The sequence below is a fragment of the Brassica rapa genome, chromosome A02, assembly GCF_000309985.2.
Source record: "Brassica rapa cultivar Chiifu-401-42 chromosome A02, CAAS_Brap_v3.01, whole genome shotgun sequence".
Classification (NCBI taxonomy): Eukaryota; Viridiplantae; Streptophyta; class Magnoliopsida; order Brassicales; family Brassicaceae; genus Brassica; species Brassica rapa.
Window position 1 is genome coordinate 6,663,843 of NC_024796.2, and position 24,449 is coordinate 6,688,291.

The 24,449-nt window shown below is 37.6% G+C and overlaps 6 protein-coding genes across 10 annotated transcripts; 2 read left to right on the forward strand and 4 right to left on the reverse strand.

The window, feature by feature from the left end:
• Window positions 1–288: 288 nt before the first annotated feature.
• LOC103851868 (myb-like protein X) lies at window positions 289–4,953 on the reverse strand. 4 transcript variants are annotated; one of them, XM_009128743.3, is made up of 12 exons: window positions 4,710–4,953; window positions 2,984–4,089; window positions 2,864–2,897; window positions 2,622–2,704; window positions 2,478–2,537; window positions 2,271–2,384; window positions 2,094–2,177; window positions 1,926–2,000; window positions 1,245–1,779; window positions 1,030–1,130; window positions 892–922; window positions 289–802 (listed from the first exon to the last, which is right to left on the reverse strand). In XM_009128743.3, exons 2-12 carry the CDS (start codon window positions 4,064–4,066, stop codon window positions 618–620), a joined length of 2,385 nt encoding a protein of 794 aa, XP_009126991.1. In that variant the 5' UTR covers window positions 4,067–4,089; window positions 4,710–4,953; the 3' UTR covers window positions 289–617. The 4 variants fall into 4 exon arrangements, with proteins under 4 accessions (XP_009126991.1, XP_009126990.1, XP_009126988.2 ...); XM_009128742.3 differs by having other exon boundaries at window positions 4,608–4,804; XM_009128740.3 differs by having other exon boundaries at window positions 4,670–4,793.
• Window positions 4,954–8,279: 3,326 nt separating this feature from the next.
• On the forward strand, window positions 8,280–9,432 carry LOC117131767. The gene is made up of 2 exons (XM_033284232.1): window positions 8,280–8,892; window positions 9,425–9,432. Exons 1-2 carry the CDS (start codon window positions 8,280–8,282, stop codon window positions 9,430–9,432), a joined length of 621 nt encoding a protein of 206 aa, XP_033140123.1.
• Window positions 9,433–10,015: 583 nt separating this feature from the next.
• On the reverse strand, window positions 10,016–12,124 carry LOC103851870. The gene is made up of 6 exons (XM_009128745.3): window positions 11,668–12,124; window positions 11,081–11,435; window positions 10,911–10,995; window positions 10,737–10,823; window positions 10,386–10,643; window positions 10,016–10,295 (listed from the first exon to the last, which is right to left on the reverse strand). Exons 1-6 carry the CDS (start codon window positions 11,823–11,825, stop codon window positions 10,219–10,221), a joined length of 1,020 nt encoding a protein of 339 aa, XP_009126993.1. The 5' UTR covers window positions 11,826–12,124; the 3' UTR covers window positions 10,016–10,218.
• A 1,840-nt stretch (window positions 12,125–13,964) lies between these two features.
• On the reverse strand, window positions 13,965–22,223 carry LOC103851871 (pectinesterase QRT1). The gene is made up of 5 exons (XM_009128747.2): window positions 20,267–22,223; window positions 14,942–15,137; window positions 14,660–14,863; window positions 14,325–14,560; window positions 13,965–14,227 (listed from the first exon to the last, which is right to left on the reverse strand). The coding sequence occupies exons 1-5, from the start codon at window positions 20,617–20,619 to the stop codon at window positions 14,080–14,082; spliced, it is 1,137 nt and encodes a 378-aa protein (XP_009126995.1). The 5' UTR covers window positions 20,620–22,223; the 3' UTR covers window positions 13,965–14,079.
• Window positions 16,914–19,852, reverse strand: LOC117131659. The gene is made up of 2 exons (XM_033283750.1): window positions 19,446–19,852; window positions 16,914–17,948 (listed from the first exon to the last, which is right to left on the reverse strand). The coding sequence occupies exon 2, from the start codon at window positions 17,945–17,947 to the stop codon at window positions 17,036–17,038; it is 912 nt and encodes a 303-aa protein (XP_033139641.1). The 5' UTR covers window position 17,948; window positions 19,446–19,852; the 3' UTR covers window positions 16,914–17,035.
• A 78-nt stretch (window positions 22,224–22,301) lies between the features above and the next one.
• On the forward strand, window positions 22,302–24,333 carry LOC103851872. 2 transcript variants are annotated; one of them, XM_033283744.1, is made up of 8 exons: window positions 22,302–22,468; window positions 22,549–23,088; window positions 23,163–23,217; window positions 23,306–23,451; window positions 23,528–23,614; window positions 23,709–23,837; window positions 23,906–24,052; window positions 24,091–24,333. In XM_033283744.1, the coding sequence occupies exons 1-7, from the start codon at window positions 22,424–22,426 to the stop codon at window positions 24,017–24,019; spliced, it is 1,116 nt and encodes a 371-aa protein (XP_033139635.1). In that variant the 5' UTR covers window positions 22,302–22,423; the 3' UTR covers window positions 24,020–24,052; window positions 24,091–24,333. The 2 variants fall into 2 exon arrangements, with proteins under 2 accessions (XP_033139635.1, XP_009126996.1); XM_009128748.3 differs by having other exon boundaries at window positions 23,906–24,236.
• The last annotated feature ends 116 nt before the right edge of the window (window positions 24,334–24,449 follow it).

Genomic DNA, 24,449 nt, shown 5'->3' on the forward strand with positions numbered 1-24,449 from the left:
CCCCTTTTTCAATAGCACTGGCCAAGTTAATATTCTTCCTTTGTTCACTTGAGACATTGCTTGATACATTAGAATAGGTTTCTAATAGTTTTGCTTTCTTGTTTGCTTGAATGTGTCCCTTCTTTCTCTGCAATCCATCAATGTGGCACCACTCAGCTTGGTATTTGTTTGGTAGAAAAGATCATTAATGTCAACATCAATGGTCTCCTCCCTTACTCCTAGACCAAATTAAAATGGGGCAAAGGGATCAAAATGCAGAGAACAGTTTTAGAGTGTTAAACCGTTTCGAGTTTGAACAAAATGTCTTAAAAAGGAAAAACCTAAAAATCATAATGGTGTTTAAAATGGGGAATAAATCCTAGAGGAGCTTATGTCAAATCGTCTACACAAATGAAGCTGCTTGATTATATGGTAAGTAAGCCACCACTCATCAGCTTCTTCCTCTCTCAGACTACCAAAAGTAAAATAAAACCTGCTTGTAGCACAACTCCAGGCAACAACAACAAGCAAATTACAATCTCTAATATATTTGCCTAGTGACTGACAATAGGCAAATAGGGATAGAGACCCCTTGAAGATGAAGTAGTAGCTAAGACTAAGATTTATGTGCTCTGTGATCAGGCCTTAACCTCCTCCTCTCCACCACCACCAGATCCTCCTCCAGCTTTCTCTTTCTCTTTCTCAGCATCCTCTTCTTCTCCTTCCTCAGCATCGGCTTCATCTGCTAGCTTTGTGAGCTCATCTTGGATCATCAGCTTTATCGATGATTTTTTTGAGGTGAGATCGATTTCAAACTTCCCAACTGAAAAGAAAAAGGTGAAAACAATCCACGTTACCCAATACCATATGCAGGAAAAGAACTGCTAGGGAACAATATCATCTGGTTCATACCTAGTCGCTTGAGGATGTCACTGAATGTGGCCTGTCAAAAAAAATGATAAAAGCCTTTGTTAGATATCTCTCTTCTAAGTTCAAATTACTATATAGTTTCATTACACGAAGCTTTCATAAGTTGAAATCCTCACTCACCGTGTTGAAGTCCACCACTTTCAAGATGTCAACAATTGCAGTTTTCAACTCCTCATCACTAGGTTCCTTGTTTTTGTCTTTCCCTTTTCCTCCTCTTTTCCCTATATAAGCAGATCAAGTGACTAATATTTCCCCAGCTTATGACAAATGCATGTAGTCAAAATGCTCTTCACTCTCAATGAAAGATTTAAAAAAAAGAGAGGATATGAACAAACCTGGTTTCTCTTTGGGTGCTGATTTTGAAGGAACAGAGGACGGCTCCTTGGCAGGTTTCTCAGTCTTCTTCCTCTTAGAGGAAGATGCCTTTGGACTTGTTTCAGTGTCGTCGTCGTCATCAAACTTCTTACGTTTTCCTGCTGAGCGCTTTTGAGTAACTTTCTTCGGTGGTGGACTGGGTTTCTCAGAGACTGCAGCTTTCTTGCTTCTTGATCTCCCTACTGCTGCAGACTCTTTCTTTCCACCAGATCCTTTCCTAGAAACACGTTTCTTCTTTTTAGTTTCTTCCTCTGACTCCTCCTCAGATTCAACCTTCTCCTCGCTTTCAGAAGGCTGAGGCGCCTCATCATCCGATTTGTCAGGAATCCCGTTTTCATTCTCCTCCTCTTCCATCTTTTCTTCTTTCTCCTCCTCCTCTGCCTCTGCCTCCTCCTCCTCTTTCTCTTCTTCTTCCTCCTCTTCTTCAGACTCATCATCAGAATGAGTTAAGCTCTTTTTGTCACTCCTTGTTGCTTCATCAGTCTTTTTTTGGCTCTGAGAAAAAAATACACAAATAAATTAATCACATCTCAGGTCCCTTGACCAGACAGCTTCATACACATTAAACCGACACACACATGCTCTTCACAGTTTTCAACATAAGGATTCAAAACCTCAAGTTCCAAGCTATTGAATAATACCTTTGCTGATCGTTTTGAAGATGAACTTCCAGCTGCTTGCGAACTTTTCTTAGGAGTTCTTTTGCGCTTTGCTCCCTTCACAACAGAAAAAATATATTGGTAAATACAAAAAAAAAAAAAACATTTCAAGCTCAAATGCAGAAAAAGTGTTTCTAATACCAAACTTACCTTCTCTTCCTCCTCATTAACTAGATCATCAGTAGTCGCATGTGGCTTCTCCAAAAAGTCAAACAGCTTCGCAACAATATCTTCCTATAGTTGAGAAAACAACCACAAAGTCAGTTGCCAAGTTGATTACATTGGAAAGAGTGCACCTACACAAAAAAACGAATGGGCCATAATAACCTTCTTCTTTCTTGTAGCCTTGCCAACTGATATGTCAAAGACATCACAAAACTCCAACAGCTTTTCTTTGTTGCATTTGTCAAGCTTTTCTTTTACTTTGTCTTTTGCCTTTTCCTGGCATGTGTCATTTGAGAAATCAATTACAATGCAAGGACAAATGAGACGAGCATATATGTACATCAAGCCTAATGTGTGTATGCCGCCTACCTCATCTCCTTGCCATTTGTAGCCAGAAAAGCGTAATATGTTTGCCTTGACCTGAGCAGCCTGTCAGAGCAAGACAATCGAGTCACATATAAACATGATTAGCATCGTGAGGATAGCAATGAAAGGATACAAAGAGATGCTCACTTTCCCTCTTCTCCCACCAAATAGAATTGTGTGTAGCAGCTTCAAAACATCATCAGGCTTCCTCCTTGATATCTTGTTAGCAACTGCAGAGAACCATACAACTTATCAACTTCATTACAAGTGATTGAGCAGGTGAGAAAAATAAAGCATTTAGAAACTATGGTCATGGCAATCATCTTCACATAATCATTTAGATTATGTAGAGAGGAACTTTAAAATGGCTATTTGGAATAGGAACATACCATTGGGGATATCTTTGAGAGGTGTTCCTTTTCCCTGCAACATCCAAAGGTAAAATCATCAAACAGATCTAACAAATAATACATTATAGAGACCAAAACACATGAAGCTATTGGCAAAACCTTTTCAACTTGGAACTCCTTTGAAGAATCTTTATCAACCACAGCGACAAGCCTCTCAACAGATTTTCTCTCACGGACAGGGCGATCAGAGCTGTAAGGAGTCTTAGATTCAGTATCCTTCTTTTCTTTCTCACTCTGTGTCTTCCCGCGAGCCTTCTCATTCTTCCCTTTCTCTCGCTTGCTAGACTTCTTGCTATCTTCTTTATCTCCACCTTCTGTTTCATCATTGCTCTTTTCTTTTTCATCTTCTTTCTCATCCATGCTCTCGTCTTTATCATCTTCCTTCTCCTCCTCTACATCTTCATTCTCATTATCATTTTCATCCTTACTCTCTGTTGTGTTGTCCTCCACTTTAGCCTCCTCCACCTTAGCGTCAGCCTCCGCTTCTTCTTTGTTTGTTTCTTCCTCCTTCCCCTCATTATTTTCCTTTGCTGCCTCTTCTTTGTTATCATCCGCTTCTGTATTGTCCTCCTTGTCTCCACCAGCCAACTTCTCTTCCTCTTTATCCTCTTCTTCGTTTCCATTTACTTTCCCTCCTTCTAGTTTCTCCTCCTCTGACACTTTCTCAGCTTTATCTTGGGCTCCTTCAGTAGCATCAATCTTGTCCACCCCTTCATTTTCAGCACCCTTTACGTCTTTATTATCTTCAGACACCACAGCTTCCTTCATCTCAGTATCTTCTTCAGTAGCACCTCCAGAAACACCATCATCAGCTTCTAACTTCTTGCCATCTGTGTCTTCATCCTCCATTTTGTTAGCTTCTGGTATTCCATTATCTTCTTCCGTTTTAGCAATCTCTGCTTGCTCCTTGTCTTCTGTTTTCTCAGTCTCAGCTTTGTTTTCTTTTTCTTTTTCTGCAGCCTCAGCCTCTGCCTCTTTATCTTCCCCCTCATTCTTTTCTTCATCTATCTCCATTTTCTCAGGAGCAGTATCCTCGTTTTTCTTGGTTTCATGTGTTTCTTTGGCGCTAGCATTCTCAACCGCTTGTTTTCCAGTGATTGCATCTGATGGCTTCGGAAGAGAAGTGGTCCCATTCGCTGTTGGCTCCACGGTGACCTTCGTATTCGTATCTTCCTCCCCCATCGTTAATTCAGTGCTCAGCAGATCTACAAGACCAGATTCATGAAAACATATTAGTTCAAGATGAATTCCAAATCTCACAAAGAAACGGAGTGTGCAAGTAAGAAAGCATTCAAAAGAAGGAACAAACTCATTGCAACATGTAAACTTCATTGCATTCTATCTTTCTACATACAACAGGTTGAAAAGAAAAAAAAAAGTTTCAATTTTTTCAAAGGAAATAGACACACCCACTAAGTTCTTCTTAATAATTCAGATCAAATCTAAACAGAAAAATTATCATAAATTTGAATACTTTCTGGAAAAAAAAACAAAAAAAAAACATAGATTTAGATCCAAAACAAACTAACTCAGACAAAACCAAACACTCATACTGTTCCTATCTCTCTCTCTCTCTCTCTCTCTGGAACCTCAAATTCGAAGGCTTTTCAGCTAAGCTAAGCACAAATTTGCAGATCAGAGAGAAAGGCAAACACAAACCCTTAACGAGACTTCATCAAGCAAAGACAACATTCATCAAGAAAGCAAAATAGAAAGAACCCACATGCGAATTCAGGCGAAGCTGGAAAGATTCAGGGGCCAAGATCAAAAAGAAAAGAAGCTCACACAGTGAGACTCGATAAAGGAGAAGACTTTGGAATCTCACCTCGCTCGCTATATCCAAAGGCACTCTACTCTTCTTTTTTTTTTTTTTTAATAATTGTTCCGCTCGAATCAGAACCAATACCATTCGGACGCAGTACCGGTTTTTAAATACAGTTAAATTGCCACGTCGGACGTTTTGGGTTTATGGACGGTTCAGATTTCGTGTTCAGAATACTCTCCTGGATCGGGATACAAACCCCACCTTCCGGTACGATAATTAAATATCGGTGGAAAATCAAAATTTAGTTTAAGATTTTTTTAGTTTAAGAGTTTAAGATTATCCCTACTAGATAGACATGTCTAACCAATTTTCAGTGAAGTCTTAATCAATCTATACTATTATTTGCGAAGTAAGTTTTTGGAATCGAGCTCTCACGTTAAAAGTTAGAGTGGTTAATAACGTTTATACTCTTAATGACTAAAATATATAAATAAATTAAAAAATAAAAACGAAATTTTAATTTATTTGATTAGATAATTGATTTAAATTAATAATAGTAAGAATTATCCAAAATCTGAAAATATAATTTAAAAAGAGATAATTTATATATATATTGTATTGTTATATGAAAAAGTTTTTTAGTAAAATTTTTAAAACATAAACTATATTAATAAATACTAATCAAATAAAATTCTTAATTATATAATTAAAAATAGAATATTGAATTATCCAAAATCTAAAAATATAATTAAAAGAATATATATTTTCTATATATATATATATATAATTGTTATCTGAAAAAGTCTTTTAGTAAAAAGTTGAAAAAAACATAAATTATATAATTACATATTAATCAAATAATTTTTTTTAATTATATAATTAAAATAGAATATTGAGTTATTTTAAGATTTATTTTAATAGAATGAATATAGTGTACAAATAATTTTTCAAAAATTTATGAAAATGTTTTAGTCCGCATCGCGGGCAAAACACCTAATTATACTATTATTTGCAAAGTAAATTTTGGCAACGGAACTCTCACGTTAAAAGTTAGAGCGGTTAATATCGTTTATACCCTTAATGAATAATTATATAAATTAGTCGAAATATAAAAACGAATTTCAAATCTATCTGATTAAAAAAATGATTAAAATTAATAATAAATCATTTATACTGTTAATGAATAAATTATATAAATAGTCAAAAATAAAAACGAATTTAAAATATATCTGATTAAATAAGTGATTAAAATTAATGATAATAAGAATTATCTAAAATATAAATAATTAAAAACGAATTTCTATTAATACTATTATATTTATATATTATATTATTTTTTTTACAGCAAACATTCACAAACTCATATTGACTCTGTAAACCAATGTGGTAACTCTGCATCCATATGTAAGACGAAAGACGATTGTTTCCGAGCACTGCGTGCTAAGCTATCCGCCTTAAGGTTCGCCGTCCTAGGAACATGAATGATTTCTGAGTTGAGAAAACTTCTTCTGAGAAGCTTAATGTCTTCCAGGTAGCTTTCAAATGCTGGCCATTCTGGTTCCGAAACCATATATTATATTAGATAATTGACTATAAATAAATATAATAAAATTTTCAAAAATAAAAACATGTTTTAAAACATAAGATAATTGTTAGATATATTCTGTTGTTATCTGAAAATAATATTTTATTAAAACTTGTTTTAAAACATAAGATAATTCTTAGATATATTCTGTTGTTATCTGAAAATAATATTTTATTATAAAATTTATAGTTAGATATAAAACAATTTATAATTAAATACTAATCAAACAAATAAATAAATTTTCTAAAATATATGTGAATGTCTTTAAAATTTAACACAACAATAAACATATATATATATATATATATATTTGATAAAAAGTAATGAATTTATATTAATAATATTTTATTATATGTTATATCTGATAACTGACTATAAGTAAATATAATAAAATTCTCAAAAATAAAATATATTTTTAAGACATAAGATAATTCTTAAATATGTTGTGTTTTTATCTGAAATAATATTTTTTATTATAAAATATAAAATATAAAGTTTAATGTTTGATTTATCTTTTTAAAAATATAATTAATAATTTATTATGTTGATTTTGATTTAATATTTATAAAAAGATAAATATCTATAAAAACACTATGCCCGCTTGTGCGGGCAAAACACCTAGTAAGTATTTAAAAATGTAAATTTTAATGAGACAATTAGCTAAATATACATAAATGAAATCCATATTAGTAACCTACACACGGTGTGTGACATTAAGAGGCTGAGCCATAATTGCCAAGCTTACTCCACTCGTTTACTCCAGTTTTTGATACGAAAAGATGGACAACAAAAAGTATTTTGAATAAATAATTCTCAGAAATTTTTATTTTACAAAATTTATTTTGTACTCATTCGTTACAAACTATGTATTAATTAAAGAAAAATCTTCTATAATATTTTATCAAAATATTAATGAGTTTTACAAACAATGTATCAATTAACAACAAATCTTTTGTAACATCATACAACAATTTATCAACACTTTGATATCAAATTCTGTATTAGCTAACAATCCATGTCATGTAACAAATCATTTAACGGATAACAAACTATTTATTAATTAACATATTAAGTCACAAACTATGTGTCAAATCATTTATCATGTAACAAATCATTTATCGAGAAAAATGTATCAAGTCAAAACCATATATCACCTAATTTATCACCAAACAACTCATATGTGAAACAAAAGTATACACTGAAATTTATTTTATCAAAATATTTATCAGGTAATAAATTATGTGTCAATTAATAATAAATATTTTAAGACATTTTACCTATCTCATCATTTTGCCGTCTGGATAAATTTGTGTAAGCAGTAACTCTTAATTGTCTGAAATGGTGAACTCATAATTTATCCTTCATGAAAACCATAACAGCAAAATGGAATTTTTTTCTTTGGCTTAATACCTAGAATCGAGACTACTAAATCACAAACATATTTGAAATTTTCAGGGACATTAACACTTATGTCAAGCCAAAACAACTAGAAACCCAAAAAATAAAAAAAAAATTGAATCTTGTATAGACTCATTCAAAGCTACCAACCAAATAATTTTTTTAAAAAAAAAATTGATTAGTTTTCAGCTGATAGTCATGAGATTTTTTTCTTATTTTTTCGTTGCCACCACATTTGGGCAATCATTCCAGCTAGGTCTAACCAATGACCGGCAGTACGAAAAGTCGATTATCTCAAGATACCTCAGTTTTGAAATGTTTAAGGAAACACTTCGTAAATGGTTGCATCCATTCATACGTAGGCAACAGAGATGAGAAAACTTTTCAATCCACCATGGGACTTCTTCTATTGCTGTTTCACATAGAAACAGCTGTGATATGTTGGCCGAGATATCAGGAAAGCTCGTCAACCTTGACGATCCACTTAGATCGAGGCAATAGAGATATAGAAGGTTGATTCCGGTGGGAAGGGTCTATAGATTTATGCATTGCGTAAGTTTATTGAGATAAAGAATTGAGATGGAAACTGGTTTCTTCCTTCAGCAAGATCTGAAGAGGCAGTGACTTTGCAGATTGTGCTCTCAACCATGGCCCCACCTCACTCGGATAGGGGTGATGACAAGTATCTTTGGCGTAATGGAGCTGATCATTTCGTTCCAAAGTTTTCATCTAAAGCAACATGGCACCGTATCAGAGAGAGAGCTCCTGAGGTCCCTTGGTGGGATCTGATATGGTTTAAAGAAGAGATTCCAAGATGTTCCTTTGTAGCTTGGATGGCAGTACTCTCCAGACTACCTACAAAAGATAGATTGTCCTCGTGGGGCATGAATGTCTCTACGCTTTGCGTCATGTGCTCTTCTGGACAGGAATCCCATCAGCACTTATTCTTTTTGTGCCCATATGTCTCAGCTGTCTGGTCTCACTTCTCTGGAAGCGCTTGGCAAGCTGCTCCGTCGTCTATGCTTGATGTTGCTGATATCATCGCTGTCTATCCTCAGTTGCGAGTAGTGATTAAATTGTTGATGCAGGTTATTGTTTACTGCATCTGGCGGGAGAGGAATTCTCGCATTTTCAAGCAGGTTGCCACTTCAGAAGCAGGGGTGATCTCGCGTGTTGATAGGATGATCAGGGATCGGCTCCTCTCCATCTCTCCTTCAAGACCGCAGTCTCCGTCGCTGCTCCAGATATTGGGGGTGATTGGTTGGGTTGTAATTGTAGAAAATTTACTTTAATATTTTGTCTGTAGGATTTTTGATTTAGCTTTAAATGATGTAGCTTTAAAATTTCCTACAGCTAAAAAAATGGGGCTTTAGAAAATAAGATGTTTACAGCCATTTTTTGTGTGTTTTTGCTGTAGTTTTAATTTTTTGGTTGTAGCTTTAAAAACCAAGATAAAGCATGATTGGTAATATTTAAGGTTGTAGATGAAAATTAAAGCTAAAATCACTTTCTACAGCCCAACCAATCACCCTCATTCTTCTCCCTCACCTTTCGGCCTCCTTAGCTTTGTTATATTTCCTTCTTTGTTCTTGCTTTCCTCTTTTGTAATAAGTGGATCTCCACAACTTTAAAAAACATAAAATTCTGGTATAAATCTTAACATTTACACCAAAAAAAAAGAATTGAAAAAAGAAGCTCCACTAAGCTTTGACGTGACCATGCTTGTCAAAGAGAGAGACATCATGGTCACGAGTTATCATATTGCTCGATAACTTTTCTTCTTTATTTGTAGATCAATAAATTATTGCCTACTATTAATATGCATGCAAATTAATTATTACTTTTTTAAAGTGATTTAAACCTCAACTATTTTTAGATCGAATAAAAAGACTCCCAACTAAAATTTTATATTTTTAAATGAATTTTTAGTAATTTAAACTCCAACTATTTTTAGATCGGATGAAAAACCCAACTAAAACTTTATGTTTTAAACCGTCAATAACGTTAACCCCCGACAGAGTCGTCTTTTCTGAATAGAGATCCTTTAAATTAAAACGCGGTGTTTCATTTAACCACAGAAATAACACGAAATGCTTAAAACTCCTTAGTTTTTTAGTGATTTAAAACTCCAAACTATGTTTAGATCAGATGAAAGCCTTAATTAAAATTTTAAATTTTTAAAGCCTCAACTATTTTAAAGCCAGTAACCTTCCATCAATAGTGTTGTCTATATTGAACGGAGACTCGCTAAATTGAAATGCGCCGTTTCATTTAAGCACATAAGCAACATGAGATGTTTTAAAACAACACGATTGGTGTAAGAAAAATGGCATGATTTGTACATCCATTCTTTCACGCAGACGAATAACATGGGAGTCAATACTTAACAAGAAGAAACTTTAAGAATAACATTAAATCATTCAGGAAATAATCACCTGACTTATTGTACTATTGTACATTTTGAGTCCATCAATCAAAATGTTTCAAGATTTCAGTTAAAACTGTAAGAAAATTTCGGAAACCCAAAAACAAAGCTCTCTGAATTAAATTGGATGACAGAGTAGAATTCAATTTCCACAAAAGAAGTTAACTATCAGCTTGAAGAGTCTTCTGCAAGCAAATCGAAACAACCATCGGACCAGCCAAGTCCCCCAGCGTGCACCCTGCATTAAATAAACAAATACACACATCAATCATCGTTACAAAATGTGAAAACTTCCATCAAGTTATAAATAACAGTTGATTGAGCATACCGATCCATTGGCCCATGGAGGGACGTATGAGACATGAGCAGATGCCAGCTCCAATAGCAGCAAAAACTAAGGAAGCACCACATCTTACTGTGATGCCCACAACTTTGTTTCCAAGATCCTTGGCTTGCTCTAATATCACAACTTGTTCCCCTTCTTCTTCTTCTTCGTCGTCCTTGGGTTTAACATACCGGGACACACATCTGTAGATCTCTATGCCTACTTGAACTGTCCATGATGCTGCAATACCAAGGAAGTGTCCTGCGTAAACCCCACCAATAACACAACATATATATGTAAGCTTAAGGAGATTGCTCATGTAAGATAGAAAGAACGAGCTTATGATGATCAAACCTCTAAGAGTTGTCTGGCTGACTTTATAGATGTATACATGTGTAGGCCAGCCTCTCCCAGCTTTGCGTAAAGTCGACTGAGGCACATCTGCATATTATACACAATGTTATACATTGTCATTTTGTAACGACAGTTTGTTGTTGGTAAGCAAAGTAATAAAAGACGATGTGTTACCCTTTAGAAGTTTCCATGCCATACGCTGCGAGACATAACTAACAGCCACCCTTTCAAGAACTCTCCTAGTGGTCACAACTGTGGTCTGAATCATATATACACCCAACATTACATCATGAAGCAACCTTTGAATGATACATACTGTTCACAGTTTCAGCCTCTCTACTAACCTCACGTGCAATCTGCTTGGCTGACTTTTTAAGAGGAACAATCAAATCTACGCGGCGGCTTTCTTCTTGAGCATTGTTAAGGAAATCATCATCATCATCCTCTGAAGCCGGTTTAGCCTCCAAAAGAGGCAGATAGAACATGAGGAGAGATCTCACCGTGGTCATCGCAAGCGCCCTGAACTCAAAGGCCGAGAAAAGCGGCTTTGGCTGGATACTGTAAACCTTAGAGCTAGGAATGTACGTAGGAGGTTGAAGCTGCAAACCATCAGCAGACACTCTCCGTACAGCGGCGAGATAATCATCATCAATCCCAGCTGCTGCAGCATCACAGTACGCAACTCGAGGCTCAAAGGAACTGTATAACAGAAACAGTTTTTTGTTCAATTTTTATTTTATTTTTTATGTAATATTAGTTTTGTCTTAGCTTTCACTCGAACTAGGGACCTCTCACACAATGGTTAGAACCACGAACAAAAGGCAGTAAGAGATTTAATCAAAATCCAGTAACACTTATCTATAACGATCTAATCAAATACAAAATAGAGGATCCAATCAATATAAAGAGAAGAGAAGAAGAGGAGAAGTACCCGAAGAGAAACCTAGAGGCGAAGGGAGCACTGGCGGCAGCGGAAACGGCGGCGGCAGAAGCGGCGACGGAGGCGGGAGAGAGCGACGAGGATGAGTGGATACGGTGAGTGTTATGAGATTTCTTAAGTAGATCTAAGACTATAGCTATTCCCGCCATTACTACGAGGATAAACGAATCTCTCGATGTCTCTCAGTTTACAATCAGAAGAAGAAGAAGAAAGTGTGAATCCTTCGCTTGCTTGTTGTGGATTTTCTCTTACAGCTTCTTTCCGTTAAAATAATTTTTTTTCTAGAGGACAAAAAAAAAGAGAGTAGATTCTGAAAAGACAAGAGAGTTATGTTGACTTTTCTTTTTGATATTGTTCCGATTCTTCTATTTACGGTTTGGCCCATAATATCATATAACTAAACCGACCCATTAATAAAACCTTCCCACACGGAATGAAAATGCATGGGGGCGAAAAAAACTTTTTACGGAGGAGATGATGAGAGTATTCAAGTCTTTTTGTTTGTCTGATATTTAGATCAGATGCTTGTTTCTGGGAAGCGGTGGTTCCCGTAACACTATCTTTGCCGATTTTTGACTCTGAGAAATGGTGATTCTCTTCACTTTTTTCGTTGGGGTTCTCCTAGTTTCGTCAACGTTTCTAGTGTTTATGTGCTCAATTGATTCTCTTTCTCAATCTTCCTTTGCTTATTCCTTTTTTTTGGATAAGGTGGTTTTCATTTTCAGGCTTTTCCTCTATCAATAAAGATGATCATAGTGCATGTACGGATCGCGAAGGTCTGAGTTCGATAGATGTCGATTGGTTTTTCTTTGAAGCGGTTGATCTGTGAGACTAGACTCCTCGACTGACTTAGGTTGAGAACCATTTGGTTTGAACGGGTTTTTTCTAAGTTTGGCTTCGTAGTAGGCAGAACTCTGTCGTGACGCTTTTTTGGTAGAAGGAAGATGACGGTCTCGTGGATTGACGTGTGTCTGTTATTTGCAGGGCAATCAGACACGTGATAGAAGCCTGATGGTTTTTCTCCAATAATCGTGTTTGGACAATGAAACTTACATTCATTCACATTGGTGCCAGCTATAAATTCTGTAAAAATATTAGGATGTCCATACGTGCTAAAATAGTCAGGAGGTTTGCCTAGAAGCAGTCACCCTTGAAAAAGCGCGTAATAACTCACTGTTATGGGTTTTTGTTTGTTTAGTTTGGCCCATTTGTTTTGGGGTCTTTTCGTTTTGGCCCGTTTGTTTTGGATCTTTAGTTTGGTTTTCAGTTGACATTTTGTTTGTAAAGTATGTTGAGCATTGTTTTATTGAGCCTGACCTATTTAATAAAATTTCAGATGAAAAAAACGCATGGGAAAATGTGTAGACATAAAACATCATTTCACCATTTCATTATGATAGAACTCAAGTATATTTCTATCAAAAACAGAGGTTACAATGGAATTACAGAGAAAACTATCTTGAATCTACTAGGAGTAACAAGCCTACGCCACAAGGCTCCAACTAACCAACTAACTCTCTCTATTACAATTTCATAGATTTACATAATTTTTCTTAGTGTAACCGTTTCTCTTCTCACTTCAGCTCATTAGCTTCTCACGTGACAATTCCTTTGTTCTTATGATCAAATCACGTTCACCGACCAAGTCGGAAACCTTCTAACATAAAAAAAATTGGAAAAAATTATCGTTATAAACTCAGAGGTAACAAGCCTTATATAGTTTGAGAGCTGTGAAGAGAACTTCCACAGCGAAAAGAACAAGCCTGAAACCATATAAACCAGAACCAGCAAGACAAAAGTCCAAATAATAATAGCCTCATACAGAGGTAAGAAAGGGATATAACCCAAAGTAAGATTTTCAAACTGAGGTAACTCGAGTTGCTTATTGCGAAACAAGAGCGTGAGATATCCTCATACTGAAGTGAAAGGAGATCTAACATCTCTCAGTCTTCATCAATGACGATCCAAGCCAGTTTCGTTCAAAATAGCTTAGACATACGACTACAAATGAAAACAATTTCATATTCGGTTTATATAATCGGGTTGGAGAGAAGGGAGAAATTGAAGAGAATTCAATACTTTGTTGTTCCTACACTGTAGATGACAATAATGGAGGAAGGTGGGTGATGGCGGGAGATGTGTTGGAAAAGCATAACTATCACACCCTCTAATATATTTTACGCAGGCTAATTTATATGTCAGCCCACACCGATTAAACATAGAAAGGCAAAAGATGACAGTGGCGTGTTTAGGGAGAAGTGACGTGGATGAATGTGAACAGAGAAGAGTTTAGCTTTATTAAACGGATTTTTATTAATAACGGATTACAAATGTATAAAATAATAATTAGGTAATAATCATAGCTGCTAAATGGACCATTATGAGTTTTTTAAAATCTGAAGTTTAGAGTCTCAGCCATTGATCTCCAGATATGAACTCCATCCCAAGAAAAGGCTTCGCTTCATCTTGAGTAAGACTCTTCGACCACGGTACTCGACCTGTTCTATCCGCTCCTTTCCCGGTGCAGTTATACTCTCCGAATAGCACCTCACTACAAAAAAAAAAAAAAAAAATCGTCTTTGTGTTTTTTTTTTCAGACAGAACAGCTGAGTTGCTCAGTTTCAAGATCCTTTTTTTTTTGTTGTTACCTGTCCCTGGCAGGGTCACTCCAGTCATCCCAGCCCGCAGGAGTGATGACATCAGCAATGTAACAGTTTGAATAAATAATTCTGGCGTAGTTTCCCCAAGCTCTTCCTAGGGTAACATTCCCTGTTCCACTGATGGTACAGTTCACAAACGAGAAACCAGTATCTTCATTCTCTCTGTCTCTATGGTGAGCCGCGATGGATCCAAACCTCTTTGCGTTTGAGCGGATATAACAGTCCTGTGGTGTTTTTACCAAAAAGACACACAAAAATGTAAGATGATTTTGTTTTTCATATTAATTAAAGAATTAATGGACAAGTGAAAAAGGGTTATTTACCCGGTAAAGCGACTTGGCGTTGCCAAAGATGAAGTCAACATTTCCTTCGATATAGCATTTGAGGAAGTAGTGAGATCCACTTTCATCATCAAGAGTGTCTTGTGATCCCAAAATTCTTACACTGTACAACATTGCTTTGTCCCCTTTTATCCTCAGGGCCGCCGCTTGGTTCCCTTGATCTCCCGGCACTGCCACCACCGTGTTCTGCACTCATTCCCAAAATCAGATCAAATAAATTCAAACTCGAATCATCACCCATAGATAAGAACACAAAGAAGAGACCTGGATAGTGATGGCAGTGGCGCAGAAGAAGTCAGAGTCTACTGTAACTGTGGCTGTTCTGTAAGTGCCGATCTCACTACCATTGGAATAACGGTCTGAAGCTTTATCGCTCCAACTAATGACTGTCTTTCCCACGTACTTCTGACTGCCTATGAACGAAATGTACGGTTTTGTGATCGGCACATTCACCTTCTCCCTGCAACGACCAAGACATAACGTTTTTAAAAATAAAAAAAAAAACAGAAAAGCCAAAGTGTAACAGCCCGATCCCCCGGAGTCCGACCGGGGTTATCGAAGGGGCGTTATGGACACGTGTCTACTCATCTAGACAACCCTACGTGTCCCGTTACTGGTCCCGAGAGACGAGCGCATAACCTTCTTTGAAATACCGTCATACCCACATCCATATACTTCTACTTACAGTCCTGCGCACAGGAAAAATGGAAATGGAGGGGTGAGCAACAAGTTACTCAGTGAAGTGGTTCTAGACCAGCCTGCCCGCATGACACTCTATACTACTCCATGCGGGAACTAGGACTGACTAGCCACTACAATCAGTTAATGCATTTTCATCATTTCCTAATGTTATCTGCAGTTTCCACAATCACTTCCATTCATTTCTAACAACCTAGCGATCAATCAATACAATGATCTCACTCATTGCCACACACGTCAAACCCTAGACTTAACCGACTCCTCTTGTCCGTCCGACCCGACCCTATGACACCTTTAACTCCCCGTTACCCGACCATGAGCTAAAACCCTACAATGCACATCCTTTTCAACTTTTCATCTTTTCCTCTTTTCCTCTTTTCCTCTTTTCCTCAGTGGGTAGCCCCCCACTAGGCTTCTACCCCATATTCATGTGGATTCGCCACATCTCCTATGGGTGCTTCCATATTCATGTGGATTCGCCACATCTCCTATGGATACCTAGCGTGGACTACTTACCCCACCTACAAACCTTAGACTCTCTATATGCTTTCCCACCCATGCTTAACCTTAACATCCTTCTTTCATACTTTTACTTATCATTTCACTTCCTTATCGTTTTCACTTAATCCTCCCCATTCCCAATTACTTTCCCTTTTCATTCATACTTGAACTTGGACTAAATCACTAGACGCCACCCGTTATCGGTGTCACACACAATACACATCGCATTCAAGTTCTACTTCAATAACGTTTATAATCATTGCTCATCTATCATCCTAGCATTTGTTCCTCTCTAGCATCCTAACTTCAATCACAACAACACATGGGACAACACAACCAAACATACAAGTATCAACTACCAATCAATCATTACCACGACAATTCAATTCAGTTCATCAAGTCCCATTTATCAGTATGAGGGTTCTTATGCATCATGATTCATTCATCTATCATCCTAGCAATACCATGTCCTATCAACCTAACTCCCAATCAGGGTCTAATCAAGCCTAACTCCAACATAAAGGAGTATACAGAACCATGAAAGAAGGTTGGGTTCGAAACACTCCACCTTAGTCTTAGATCTGGATCTGGATCTGGAAACGAGGATTTGAGAAGGTTGAGATCTGGTCAGCACCACCACTTCACGGCGCCGGCGAGAGGGAGAGAGAGAGAGCGTGCGACGGCGAGGAGAGAGAGAGAGCGACGCGCGGGAGAGAGAGAGAGCGACGCGCGGGAGAGAGAGAGGAGAGAGAGACGGCGCAGGAGAGAAGGAGAGAGAGCTCGACGGCTAGGGTTTTCGACCTCCGGGAATTCTCTGCAGAGCTTCGCTTCAGATTTGTGATGAGGCAAAAAGGGAGACTGCATCTCTTTTTATAGTAAAGGGAAGGGGAAGCCCTAGGGTTTTGCTAAATGGGCCGTAGAGAAGCCCATATTCTTTGGGAAATTTTTATGGGCCAGGAACCGGGCCGTTACAATCCTCCCCCGTTAATCGGAATTCGTCCCCGAATTCCAAAGCCCACATCTTTCAGACCACTCGTTCGTTACCAAAATGGATTCACACATTCACACAACAATCAAGGGAGGCATACATGACACGATAACTCTACTGGGATCTTTAAAACCAACGAAGGAATGTCATAAATAATAAAAGGAGTAGGACTACAATAGTTTGTAAAAGAAAACCCAGCACATCTGCACAATACAGAATGTCGTAAATAAGGGAAGGAACACCAACTCCTCAGCTGGCTTCGGTTGACACATCTTGGCCGTATCCAAGAACTCCTCCAGGTAATCTCTCACCTTGCGTGGCTTCTGAACCATCTGGACCAGTACGTCACAATCACATGTTACTGCAGGTGGTTTTCGCGGACGCCCCCGCTTTCCCTTAGCGGGTGTCCCTACCGGCACCTCATGGCCATCGACGTCCCCACCCGGGTTTCCTCCTTCCATGCTCGAGAGAGCGGCCTCATCGGCTGCAATCTTCTCTTCTGCCTCCATGGCGAAACCTGCCATCCGCCTCACTAACGCGAACTCCAAGGGCTCCAAAACACCCCTCAGCTGCGCCTGGAGCTCCTGGCGTAGCCCGTTCTTATACCATATGCACCACGTCTCTGCATTCTTCGGTTTGCACAGCTTGGCTTGGTTGATGAAGTCCTCCGTGTATCCAGCGACTGATCGGTCCTCCTGAGCATTCTTGCTCAGCACTCCACACTGGCACTTCCCGGTGAACGCCCTTGGGGTTCCCCCTGCTGCACTTGGCGTCTTGCAGGGACGGCCACGCTTCCTCGGGGGTCCCTCTTCGGTTGCAAGCTGGAACCTCGCATTGCCCTGCAGTAGGCGTGTCTCCATAGCCATCCTCTGGAAATGAGGCATCAACACCTTATGCCTCACAGTCTGCTCGTGCGGGTACCTGAATGGGAACTCCCTGTACTGTTCTTCAGGATCCGGAAACATGGGTAGCACCAAGTTACCCTCCCTGTCATAGTGACGCCTTTGGGCATACTCCCTGGTGTTCCTCCGTCCGTAGTGCATACGCGGCATCCTCCACTCGTAATGGTCAAGCGAAAACATCCTGCAATAAAATTTCAATCAGAACCATAATAGAAGTATGGATATAGTGGGATTTTCAATTAATCTTTCACAATCCGAAAATACTTAGTAATATTGCAATTTTTTTTTTTTTTTTTTTTGAAGACGAAATATATTGAAATATATATATATTAATTTTTTTTTTTTTTTTTTTTTTTTTTTTTTAAAACGTCGGAAATGCCGATCCCTTAGGACGGAACTAAGGGATCTTAACCCGCTCTGATACCAATTGTAACAGCCCGATCCCCCGGAGTCCGACCGGGGTTATCGAAGGGGCGTTATGGACACGTGTCTACTCATCTAGACAACCCTACGTGTCCCGTTACTGGTCCCGAGAGACGAGCGCATAACCTTCTTTGAAATACCGTCATACCCACATCCATATACTTCTACTTACAGTCCTGCGCACAGGAAAAATGGAAATGGAGGGGTGAGCAACAAGTTACTCAGTGAAGTGGTTCTAGACCAGCCTGCCCGCATGACACTCTATACTACTCCATGCGGGAACTAGGACTGACTAGCCACTACAATCAGTTAATGCATTTTCATCATTTCCTAATGTTATCTGCAGTTTCCACAATCACTTCCATTCATTTCTAACAACCTAGCGATCAATCAATACAATGATCTCACTCATTGCCACACACGTCAAACCCTAGACTTAACCGACTCCTCTTGTCCGTCCGACCCGACCCTATGACACCTTTAACTCCCCGTTACCCGACCATGAGCTAAAACCCTACAATGCACATCCTTTTCAACTTTTCATCTTTTCCTCTTTTCCTCTTTTCCTCTTTTCCTCAGTGGGTAGCCCCCCACTAGGCTTCTACCCCATATTCATGTGGATTCGCCACATCTCCTATGGGTGCTTCCATATTCATGTGGATTCGCCACATCTCCTATGGATACCTAGCGTGGACTACTTACCCCACCTACAAACCTTAGACTCTCTATATGCTTTCCCACCCATGCTTAACCTTAACATCCTTCTTTCATACTTTTACTTATCATTTCACTTCCTTATCGTTTTCACTTAATCCTCCCCATTCCCAATTACTTTCCCTTTTCATTCATACTTGAACTTGGACTAAATCACTAGACGCCACCCGTTATCGGTGTCACACACAATACACATCGCATTCAAGTTCTACTTCAATAACGTTTATAATCATTGCTCATCTATCATCCTAGCATTTGTTCCTCTCTAGCATCCTAACTTCAATCACAACAACACATGGGACAACACAACCAAACATACAAGTATCAACTACCAATCAATCATTACCACGACAATTCAATTCAGTTCATCAAGTCCCATTTATCAGTATGAGGGTTCTTATGCATCATGATTCATTCATCTATCATCCTAGCAATACCATGTCCTATCAACCTAACTCCCAATCAGGGTCTAATCAAGCCTAACTCCAACATAAAGGAGTATACAGAACCATGAAAGAAGGTTGGGTTCGAAACACTCCACCTTAGTCTTAGATCTGGATCTGGATCTGGAAACGAGGATTTGAGAAGGTTGAGATCTGGTCAGCACCACCACTTCACGGCGCCGGCGAGAGGGAGAGAGAGAGAGCGTGCGACGGCGAGGAGAGAGAGAGAGCGACGCGCGGGAGAGAGAGAGAGCGACGCGCGGGAGAGAGAGAGGAGAGAGAGACGGCGCAGGAGAGAAGGAGAGAGAGCTCGACGGCTAGGGTTTTCGACCTCCGGGAATTCTCTGCAGAGCTTCGCTTCAGATTTGTGATGAGGCAAAAAGGGAGACTGCATCTCTTTTTATAGTAAAGGGAAGGGGAAGCCCTAGGGTTTTGCTAAATGGGCCGTAGAGAAGCCCATATTCTTTGGGAAATTTTTATGGGCCAGGAACCGGGCCGTTACACAAAGATTCTGTGAAATGCATTTTTTGGAATGAAATCTTTGCGCTTAATTCTTTTGCATTCCTTAAAATGTCGACCAGTTAAAATGAAAATAAAAAAAACATTCTATTTCATTCTATTTCAATCCATATTATTCCATAGATGCATGATAGAGTAGAGAGAGTTATAGTTGTATTACGAAAATTCATTTCACATAAAAAAAAGATTTAGAATAAATGGAATGATGATTCTATTCACCAGTTACGCAAGAGTATGACACAAACAAAAAATCTGTGGAAAGATGTATTACAAAAACTACACACGTAACTGATGTGTAAAGATTATCCTACTAACTTTATTATAAATGTGTTAACAAAACGTTTATAATCTTCTACTTAAAAAACACGGGTTTTGTCTTTGTTCAGAATCTTTGATTTACCTGTAAATCCCAGGAAGAATGTAGATTTTAACTCTCTCAGAATTGGAATCAGGAACCATATCAACAGCTCCTTGAACTGTGACAGAGTCTCCTCTTCCGTTCTTTTCAACCACAATCACTCTGCTCCCATCTTCAGCGCTTGAGGGCGCCAGATATTCTCGGCTGACCCCATTACCGTGTTTAAGGCTCCTCTCCCTTCTGACATCTTCCGCAACACTTAAGTCTTCCCAGCTTATGTATCTCCCCGACTCAATACCTATATCATCATTCTGCAACAATCCTGATGTCCCTAAACCCAACAGAACCCAAAAACAGAGAAATGAAACCGAGGGAATAAAGGCTTTGGCTTTCATGGGGAATGTCTCTGGAATGATCAGAAGAAGAAAACAAAAAGTTAATTAGTGTGGTTTCTTTTGTCAGAGTTGTGAAGAAAAACGTTTTCAGGTTCTGTTTCTTCTATACCCTCTTACGTGGGAGTGAGTAAGATGGGTTTTTAATAAGTACGAGGACTCTCTCTTACACAATGTACAATGAAGGTAATAAAATATTCTAATTGTTGTATACAATGATTATATTCAAAGTCCAAATTTGATGATCTCATTTGGTATTGAAAAGATTTAACATATTGAATAAAAAGAAAGTATGGACCACCGATGATACATTTCACTTTATAGAGATTTTTCATATTTTCATATCTTTCTAACTATTTAAGAACAATAATTTCACTGTAAATTAAGTAAATTATTTTTATACCAAAACTTGTTATTTTATATTATCTATAAATATAAACTAGGTTTTTAATTTGGACATATAAAATAATGATTAATTAGTAAAATAGGATATCAAATTTTATTAAACAAAATCATTGTAATATGTAAAAATTGAATATGTGTTGAGTGATGAAGTGAAAGAAAGATAATATGACGTGGAATGTTAAAAGATAAGAATAAGGAAATTAAATCTCGAAACCATTGTGCATATTCTATTCTTTTATTATATTATCTTCTTTAATTGTTGACTATCCATAAGATAAACTCCATAATTAAACATATCACCAAATTAAATTTTCTAATAGTTGTATTCTATTTTAAAATTTTGTATTATCTTATTTCAGATTTTTTTCTATAATTGTAACAATTGTAAAGATAAAAACTTTTAATTATGTAGTAATCAATTTAAATACTATTTTTGTTAAATATATAACTGCTCTCTTATATCCATTGAATATATATATATTCTAACCATAGACTTTAATGGATACAAATATTAAGTACAAATAGGTTAATGGGTATAATAGACTAAATTGATTTAGTGGATTGAGTTAAAATGAAATGGACTGGAATAGACAATGAGTTATACAAATTTAAACCAATAAAATAACAAAATTATTATTTTTAAACAAAGTCTTAATAATTTATCTCATATATCTAAATCTATTTTAATAAACTAAACTAACCAAAATTTTCATAATTGTTTTAACATTATTTTTGACTTTTTATCAATCTTATTTTATCCTGTCAAAATCACAAAATCATATTTTATAGTCAAAATTTTATAATCATGTTTTTCTTATACATCTGCAAACTAATATTTTCCACCAAAATAACAAAATTGGTGCTTTCCCACCAAAATAACAAAATTGATGCTTAACCGACTGTAAGTTTGGTTATAGTGAGAGGAGGATAAGAGATCGATTTAGTTTTAGGTTAAGGTATATATATGTACAGATGACTTTGGGTAGTGGTTCGGATTTTAGATACTGATCGAGTTCGGGTATCTAAACTTGTTCATTACAAAACTAAATCGGATATTTTACTACTTCGGTTCAGATTTTAGTTTGGTTTTTTCCTTTTCTATTATCAAGTAAAATTCCAAGCATACTACCCACTTAAAAGTGGGCCCACGAAAATTAAAAAAACGTAGGGAAAATAACAATGCACTTTCGGGTTTGGAAAACGGTTAAGAGCCCAATAATACTGGGCCCATTTGGAGAAGAAAACGCCTAGAATCTTGGCCCACCTTCTTCCTCTACCGCTTTGAGTGTCACCGGAGGATCTGCGACTTCTGAATTCTCGCCGGCGTAAAAAGAAGTTGAAGGAAAGCTTCTATTTGAGAACGGCGTACACTCCTACATTGCAAACACAAAACGGCACATCAATGGAAGCTGAAGATGACCACCCCCGCAACAAGGACCTCTTCTTCGTGCGTCTCTCTATTTTTCCTTGAGAATCTCTCTATGGCTTTTGCCAAATTTTAGTCTTTGTTGATTCGTAATTGTGCAGGATGTTCATCATCAATCTCTTTCATCCACTGAAGCTGCTTATAGTCCCAATGCCAAGACGAAAGTTGAAAGCGGTTTTGGTCTCTTCTGCGTTATGAGAAAGAGAGCTCGTGGTGATGATGATGATGACATGTCTTCTTCGGATTTCGATTACGCAGAGAAAGGTGATGACTTTTTCTGCAGTGACAGTGACACAGACCTGTCTGAATGTTCAGAGTTTGATGTTATATCACATCATGTTGTACAAGACAAGGGTTTGATTGGGTCTGAGTCTCTGTCCACATGCAAGTCTCCTTGCCTTAGTGAGGATCATAAGATTGGCCTTGGAATCTCTTCGTTGCCTTTAACGAAAACCCTTGAAGGACCTGGTAGGCAGTGGTCAGTGTGTGGCTCTGTAACCGCAGTCAGAAACATACCTCTAGTGGGAGGTGCGTGTAGTTCCTTGGGTGAACAGTTAGATGTGAATGTAAGTAGCTTTGAAGGCATGGATGCAGAAGCTGATGGTGAAGATGAGATGTCCTTTTCTGACATTGATGCTATGGTAAAACTTTATTACTCTTTGACACACAAGCCTGTCAAAACTTTATAATCAAAATGTGTTTTTGTGATCTCCAGGTACGCAGATTGAATCTGATCCCTGATGATTCAGATTCGTGCTTAGATATGGAAGGTATAACTCATAGTTACTTTGTTCACATTGTTGCATCCACAAAGATTGTTAAGAAAAAAAAAAACATGTCACGCTTTATGATTTCTAGAACGGAACATGTCTAAGCATCCAAGGCATACATTACTTGGACTGGAACACTGCTCAGTGACTTCAGTTCCGAGAGGAATTATATCTCAAGGGGCTTTAGCTGTCCTGCATGGTCGTGATTTTAAGCATTTTATTAGGAAACAAGAGGTATGTAAGTAACAGAATCAATGTCCTATGTAGTCCTCTTAGTTATATGTCACAAGCTCATTTTGTCTGTTGAAAGGTAATTATTGGGAGGTCATCTGATGGCATGAATGTTGACATTGACTTGGGTAAATATGGTTATGGGAGCAAGGTATCTCGGCGTCAGGTGATTCTCTTTATCTCTTTCAATGTTAAAATAAGTTCACTAATCAAAGTTCTTGATTACCATACTTTATACGTGACTATACTTTTCTTCCTAGGCACTGGTGAAGCTAGAGAAGAACGGAACATTCTCCTTAAAGAACCTTGGAAAGCGACATATCATTGTAAATGGGGAGAAGCTCAGTACAGGACAGATTGCATCCCTTACATCACGTAGCTCAGTCGACGTAAGTAGTTGATTATGTACGTTGATGCATCTTTCCATTTAACTAATAATACTCTCAAATTGTGCCAGATTAAAGGAGAAGTCTTTGTGTTCATGATTAACAAAGAAGCAGTGAGACAGTTCTTGAAGAACAACACACGGAGAAACAGCAAGGACGACACCAAATTCAGATGGTGCGAATAGATTATTGTTAGTACCTTTTGCTCTGCATAGTCTAGTATGAGTTAAACTTACGTTTAGACACTTACCGCCAATGAGTGATCCCTTTAATCACATGTGAACATTTTGGTCTTCTTTGGTAGATTTTGTAAGTTAGTTAGAGCAAATGATTTGGAGCCTTTGCTTGCAACAGCTGCAATCACTACTCAAATTACTTAATGTACATATAACATATTGACAATTTATGGTCAAATGGGTACGTCGTGGTTAGAGGACAACTTGAAGAAAAGAAAAACAAATCCTTAACTGAATTTTGTCTATATATGACTTGTGAATTGGTAATACTTCTAATAATAATCTGAATTTTTCTGGTTTGGAATCTAAAGAAAAGAATCAAAAGCTCTTCTTACATCTGAGTTTATGGTGGATGTTGATAGGACCAACCACACCTCAC

What these genes read in the sequence shown, in the direction of transcription:
- LOC103851868 (XM_009128740.3), bottom strand. Translation starts at nt 4,793, where the DNA reads ATGGTATTGGTTCTGATTCGAGCGGAACAATTATTAAAAAAAAAAAAA. An exon ending in TCTCAAAGATATCCCCAATG is followed by an intron (nt 2,705 to 2,863) that starts GTATGTTCCTAT and finishes GGTTCTCTGCAG; the next exon opens with TTGCTAACAAGATATCAAGG. An exon ending in TTGGTGGGAGAAGAGGGAAA is followed by an intron (nt 2,538 to 2,621) that starts GTGAGCATCTCT and finishes TTGCTCTGACAG; the next exon opens with GCTGCTCAGGTCAAGGCAAA.
- LOC117131767 (XM_033284232.1), top strand. Translation starts at nt 8,280, where the DNA reads ATGGCCCCACCTCACTCGGATAGGGGTGATGACAAGTATCTTTGGCGT.
- LOC103851870 (XM_009128745.3), bottom strand. Translation starts at nt 11,825, where the DNA reads ATGGCGGGAATAGCTATAGTCTTAGATCTACTTAAGAAATCTCATAAC. An exon ending in CCAAGCAGATTGCACGTGAG is followed by an intron (nt 10,996 to 11,080) that starts GTTAGTAGAGAG and finishes TATATGATTCAG; the next exon opens with ACCACAGTTGTGACCACTAG. An exon ending in GGCATGGAAACTTCTAAAGG is followed by an intron (nt 10,824 to 10,910) that starts GTAACACATCGT and finishes TATAATATGCAG; the next exon opens with ATGTGCCTCAGTCGACTTTA.
- LOC117131659 (XM_033283750.1), bottom strand. Translation starts at nt 17,947, where the DNA reads ATGTTTTCGCTTGACCATTACGAGTGGAGGATGCCGCGTATGCACTAC.
- LOC103851871 (XM_009128747.2), bottom strand. Translation starts at nt 20,619, where the DNA reads ATGAAAGCCAAAGCCTTTATTCCCTCGGTTTCATTTCTCTGTTTTTGG. An exon ending in CCACTGCCATCACTATCCAG is followed by an intron (nt 14,864 to 14,941) that starts GTCTCTTCTTTG and finishes GAATGAGTGCAG; the next exon opens with AACACGGTGGTGGCAGTGCC. An exon ending in AGTGACCCTGCCAGGGACAG is followed by an intron (nt 14,228 to 14,324) that starts GTAACAACAAAA and finishes TTTTTTTTGTAG; the next exon opens with TGAGGTGCTATTCGGAGAGT.
- LOC103851872 (XM_033283744.1), top strand. Translation starts at nt 22,424, where the DNA reads ATGGAAGCTGAAGATGACCACCCCCGCAACAAGGACCTCTTCTTC. An exon ending in GCAACAAGGACCTCTTCTTC is followed by an intron (nt 22,469 to 22,548) that starts GTGCGTCTCTCT and finishes GTAATTGTGCAG; the next exon opens with GATGTTCATCATCAATCTCT. An exon ending in ATTTTATTAGGAAACAAGAG is followed by an intron (nt 23,452 to 23,527) that starts GTATGTAAGTAA and finishes GTCTGTTGAAAG; the next exon opens with GTAATTATTGGGAGGTCATC.